The sequence below is a fragment of the Leptodactylus fuscus genome, chromosome 3 (genome assembly GCF_031893055.1).
Source record: "Leptodactylus fuscus isolate aLepFus1 chromosome 3, aLepFus1.hap2, whole genome shotgun sequence".
Lineage (NCBI taxonomy): Eukaryota > Metazoa > Chordata > Amphibia > Anura > Leptodactylidae > Leptodactylus > Leptodactylus fuscus.
The window spans coordinates 17186408-17192806 of NC_134267.1; the positions used below are offsets into that span (position 1 = coordinate 17186408).

The 6399-nt window shown below is 41.1% G+C and overlaps 1 protein-coding gene across 5 annotated transcripts in view; it reads right to left on the reverse strand.

Annotated features, from left to right (window-relative positions):
* Positions 1-6399, reverse strand: part of ESRRG (estrogen related receptor gamma) — a 187992-nt gene that overhangs the window by 175160 nt on the left and 6433 nt on the right. For 3 of the 5 annotated variants that reach the window (XM_075267141.1, XM_075267142.1, XM_075267140.1), the window contains exon 1: positions 4565-4777. The exons of 1 other annotated variant lie outside the window; for it this stretch is intronic. In XM_075267141.1, the coding sequence (XP_075123242.1) occupies positions 4565-4620 (56 nt within the window). In that variant the 5' untranslated portion in view covers positions 4621-4777. Of the gene's footprint in view, positions 1-4560; positions 4778-6399 lie in introns of those variants that run through there. One more of the 5 variants, XM_075267146.1, reaches the window with a different exon arrangement.

Below are 6399 nucleotides of genomic sequence, written 5' to 3' on the forward strand. Positions count from 1 at the left end.
CTATTACTACTATAAAACATACATACAGTACACCTATATGTACACATTATGATGAAATGTAACTATTGCTACTATAAAACATATATACAGTACAAATATATGTATACATGATGATATGTAACTACTATGCTATAAAACATACATACAGTACACACATGTACACAATATGATGAAATGTAACTACTGCTTCTATTAAACATGTATACAGTACACATATATGCACACAACACAATTCAATATACTTGTCAGTACTATACATATATACAGTATATAGCTATGCACACGATTAACAGTCACTACTATACAACACAAGCACACACATATATATATATATATATATATATATATATATATATATATATATACACACACACGCATGATTTACTGTGATTGTGCCCCGTATCACACATGCATATGGTGCACACACGTATATACAAAACATTGATATGTAACTATTTCCACTATAGAACATACATAAAGTATACATACATGTACACAATATGGTCATGTGTCACTATTACCGCTATAAAACACACATAAAGTATACATAAGTGTACACAATACGATCATATGTCACAATGATCACTATAAAACACACATGAAGTACACGCATGTACACAATATGGTCATACGTCACTATCAGCCCTATAAAACACACATAAAGTACATACATGTACATAATATCATCATACGACACTATTAAACAAATATCAAGTACACACACGTATATAACATTATTACCACTAGAATACATATATAAAGTACACAAACATGCACATGAGATGATCGTATGTCACTATTACCACAATAAGACACAAAGTGCACATACATGTAGACAATATGTATCATATGACACTATCACCACCCTCACAGCAGGATCACATATAACCACGTCCACTATAAAACACACATATACACAATACTAAGTCACGGTCGCGCTCACACCCTATAGGTACACACTTTTCAACTTTCGCAGCCAGACATGCCAAGGTATACATGTGACCCAAACACCGGGAGAGAAACCTGCAGAGACAACCAGAGCGAGCAGGAAGATGTGTGTCCACAAACACAAGGTTATCACACACATGGAAGAAGTTTAAGAGTCAAGCCAAAGGGAGGAAAAGAAGATGTAATGACTAGTTGTAGGTGTCAGGCTGCTGGGACTAAGGGTGTCACTCCTGCTCTATCAAACACACACACAAAGCGCCACGGAAGGCAGAGAGGCAAAATATTTTACTGTCAGAGCATGTCCAGGACAGCAATTCATTTCTCTCTCATCTACTTCAGACAATGACAATTTAATACAAGGCTACAAGATGGAAACATGAACAAAAAAAAGCTAAGTGTCCAGGCCGGGGGAGCAGAATGTGACAGGGTATGGCGGTATTATTCCTAATCGTAATAGTCACTGGGACTACCAAGAACTAACAAGTGCTGCACATGTATGTCTGGAATATAGATCAAAAATAAGATGGATAGATAGATAGAATTTTCAAATTGACATTGTATCTATGCATGTAATATATCTATGTGTGTGCCTCAATGTATATAAGTGGGTGAAGATCTATCTATCTATTCATCTATCTATCTAATATCTATCTATCTAATATCTATCTATATCTATCCATCCATCCATGCAACTATGTATCTTTTTTCTATCTATATCAGCTCACTCCTATCCATCTACATCACCCATCACAAATTATCTATCCATCCATCCATCCATCTAGTCCACTATGGGATCCTTCAGCAAAGTAATATCTCCTAGACCCCCAAGAAGAATTTGGACAAGCCAATTCCCCATATACCATTGTGAAAACAATACCTTTAACCCCTTCGACTCCAGAAGACTCACATAGGTCGGAGTGGACAAGTGTAAACTGCAGTCTGCAAGTACGTCAGTATTTAGGAAAATCAAGTCACCTCCCAGAAAGAAAATCTCCTTCCCTCCAATCCTTACTGCCTGACTGTTCCCCAATATTGACCTAGACCGGATAAAGCGTCCCCAAGTTTTCACAAAAACATCACGCGTAACAGTAACCTTCAGCCAAATGCAAACCTAGTATGAATGAATTTTGGGGGGGGATATAAAAGTTATGTGAATACCCCTGGCATGATCACATGCCCAGCATATTGGCGATAGGATTAAAAAAGTACAAAAATTTGACTATAGGGGAGCGATCCCAAGAGCTAAAAAGGAATATCTAAGAAAAAAAAAATTAAAAAAATATTCAAAAATGATCATGGAAGGGGAAAGTAAAAGCAACGGGTGTAAGTTAAAGAAACGAGAACATAATACACCTTGAAATTCGTAGGGAAAGGCAGAAAGACCAACCATTCTGGGAAATTAATGGGTATACACAAGGGCTTTGCTAATAACATGGGTTAATTACAGCTGCAACGCACCGGGCTCAGTAAATAAAAGAGCACAACCATAAACACATTAAAATCAGCATTCAGCTCTATAAAATGGGACAGCTTCCCCGGAAAAGCCCGAGCTGTCAGGATGAAATGTAAATGTGCTGGGGAGACGAGATGTTTTTTGTTTTTTTTTTCGACCATTATTTCCAAACCCTCTAAGAAGAAGACGAGGACTTGGCATTTACGATTTTGAGATCTCTATTGCAGCGAGTGACGGGGCAAAGGAAAAAAAAAAAACAACTCAAAAATTTATGCAGAATCTTCCATTCTCAAAAATAAAAACTTGGTGGACGCTTTATCGACACGTTCCCCCCCCCTCCCTTTGGCTCTCTGGGGGATCAAACTTTAGGGAAAGGAAATCGGAGTGGGTAAAACAGGATCCCCCCAGATCCCAGCTGGAAACCTGATCACTTAAAAGCAATCACTTAAGATTGTGTCCTCGTTTTATTGTAGCACTAATGTCATCTTATCTTGGCGTCTTGACAGGCGGTAGCCCTTTCTTATCAGCCCTCTCCTCCGTTGCCCTTCCTCTATGGCTAGCTAGAGATAGAATTCGCCCCCCAAAGTTTGCAGCAGCGGCAGAAGAAGACAGGCCAACGTTCCATAGGTTTCCCCTTATCCGTAGGGATCCTCCTAACATCTCGTTCTTTTGTCTTCCTCAACTCTTCCTACCACCACCAGCTTTCCCTTTTTTGGGCTCTTTTCATTTGCCTTTCCGCTTCCCAACAGCTGTGACAACTGTTAAAACAGTCAGTAAAATTAAGTCGGCTCGGTAATCCTTTAGTCAATGTAACATTTTAATCAGAGGTGGAAGGAGTTTTATGGAAAGAGCCTACTGTTTCATTCCCACCGAGGAGATTGACACATATGTCAGAACGGGCCGATACATTTATGGCAGAACTTAGAACATTCCGTCTCTTATAACCTCCCCCCCCCCCTCCCGCACGTTCCGTCTTAAACTCAATTTTTTCAATATCTTTACAACAAATACAAGACTAAAGCGTCCGGCGACGTTCTCCCCGCCATGGGGGGTTAGCATCTCGCCCCGTGACCCCAGTAGTCCGTCCACCTGCTATAAGCAGTCCCTGCATCTGACATCTGCACGCAGATCATTTCCATGCATCTTCCTTAAGAGGCTTATCTAAAGTAATCATTCAAATTAGCTATAAGAAGGTAAATTTAAGAAAGCTTCTTTAGCCAAGACACAGCCTCGACCACACTCCGAAACAAACTTGACCTGGCGAATTTTGGAGTATTGGGAAGTTTTTGCACGCTATCTGCCGCATAGTTGGGCGCTTAAGTTCTACTCTGCTCCTGACATGGTCACACATGGTGTTTTTTGACCCCCCCCCTGCACACAATCCGAGTCCACAATCCCTTTCCCACAATTACAGACGCTCGCTGGCATTGTTAGCAGTCGGAGCAGCTCCACATGACACAAAAGTATCAATGACAGATCCCTTGTAAGAAATAGCTGCATCTCCTGCTCCGTCCTCTCTAACTCCACAAATTCTAATTTTTTTTCCGTCCAGCCCCGGTTACTCATTGACAAGCGCCTGCCCTGTCGCTAGTTAATGCTTATCCATCTAGAATTCGACTTCAGGCTGTAACACAGAAGCTCCTGCTTCATAAATACTTCTCCAAACACGCTTTCTCATTTTCTGCTCATTATCCCCCCGGAGCAGCGAGCGTGTCACTTGCGTTTCTAAATGTGACAGCGGCTGCAAATACAACAAGCATTCTGGTGGTCTGAATGGCACGCAGGTTTGTGCTCTGTCCAGGGAAAAAAAAAAAAAAAAAGGGGGGGGGGGTTTCTAGGAAAATGTGCAGCACACGAGTGAATCGCCACATTTTAACACTTCGCTAAGCTTTTGTGCCAAGTGCCTATTCTTAGTACCTGAATAAGGAAAGAGTGACACACAGCTGTTCCTCGGATGGTGACAGGACTCACGGTGGAAGGGAACGGAAACAATTCCACAGTCGCACAATTAAAAAAAAACAAAAAAAAAAACCTCCGCACAATAGAGACAAGACAGGCACACGGTGATCACTCATGCACAGAAATCCTCTTAGCCCCTACCTGCATCCTGGCTAAAGAAAGAAGAAGAAGAAGAAGAAGAAGCAAAAAAAGAGAGGTACCTACTCTTCCTCGTAGTGCAGGGAAAAAGACTCTGGAAGGCAAAGTTCTACCGAATCCATGTGCGCCCGGCAACCATAATTTGTGCACCCCAGCTATAAATCAAAGTTTCCTTGTCAGAGGACAGTGCTATTAACACAAATGTTCTCCTGGTGACAAGCCTATAGGCACGGCCAGTTGGGACCAAAAGCTCTCACACTCTCCTAATCAAGGACTTAAAGCCCCGATTGCAGCTTATTAATATGAAGTAGAGCTTTACATATGCAGTCCCTCTGGCCCACTGGGCTACTGGATTGGTGGGAGGATAGCCAATGACAGGAGGGGAGGGCAGGAGCTCCGCACATTGTGACAGCTAGGCAGGTACTGTGGGAGGGGGGGGGGGAGAAGAGAGAACACACTGAAAACTGAGATGGAGAGGGAGATTTCTCCTGAGCTACAAATGTTTCCTTTGGGCTACAGTACAAAGAGGGAATAAAAGCTTCCTCTGTTTGGGCATTAAACGTTTGTTATAACATTAAACACAACTCGCCAGAGCCAAAATGAAAGAGAGATTTCGGGTCAATTTTTTGGAATTTTTTTTTTTAAAATTATTTTTTATATAATTTTTTTTTTTCAATTTTATTTTTTGAGAAAATTTTTTGAAAAAAAAAATAATTGCCGGAGCAAATTAAATTTTTTTTTTTTTTTGTTTGGACCGTATCGCCGTCGATTCCGGGGGATAAGAGTCGAAACTCTAAGGAAGGGAATGGAAGGAAGCGAGACTTTGTTGGAGAGGAAGGGTTAAACGGTCTGCAAGCCGCACACAACCGTTCGTATGTTTGTGTAAATAAGTACACGCCTTCGTGCACTTGTCAGCCCCCATTTCTTTTTAAGTGAGCAGGCAAGTATGAACCGAATTTAACACGTCGAGCGCACAAATTCAGATTATGTTAAAACAATGAGAAATGCCGGGGCCCGTCTTGTTGATCAATTGGGTTTCTTCTTTGTGACAGTGAGCAGATTACAGTCTACTAAACTCACACTGCTCCAGTTCCTAACACGATCGGGGGGGGGGGGGAGGCGATAAAATCCAAAATGCATCACAGTCATTCTGTGCACAAAAAAAAATGTTTTTGTCGTCTGGTCGTAGAATTCGGCAACTTGCAAAAATTGATACAAAATTTTTCAAAATTCTAAATCAATACAGAAGAGGGGCTAAGGTGTAAAAACGTTAAAGTCGAATGCCTTAACCCTTAAGAATCTGCAACTTTCCTCGCCCCCGGCCGAGAGGGGACCCGTTTCTAAAACTGTAAGTCGTTACAAATTCCTCCCGAGTCGAGTAAAAATTTTTGGATTCCGGGCCCACTTTTTGGAAAACTTTTTGGATTTTTTTTTTTCCCCCTCGTTTCCCGGAGCGCGTTTAACATTGCGAAACTCTGTCACTCTGCAGAGTGCGGAAAGGCAGGTAGTAAAAGCTTAATTACCAGTAGCATTACGCCGTCTATATTGTTAAATGTGAACCCTGCAATTAAGATGTAAATTTGGCTGTGAGCAGTGAATAAAAAGAGCTTTGGGACGAGAAGTAAAATGCGAGCATTCTGGAGACGCTATACAACAAAAAAGATTAGTCTCAAACCTTAGCAGGGGAGACATTTAATCATTTTACAGCATTGAAATGCCTTTTTGAGCACATTTTGATTGAAACCGGAATTTAAAATACCATAAAAGAATAAAGCGAGCGCTCCCCGTCAGCATGTAAAAGAGGCATCCACTTTCCGCAGGCAGGGTAATCTTTATCTCTGCAATATTGATGCCACTAATTATTTTCCCTGTGTACCATTCCATAGAATACAAATGGACCG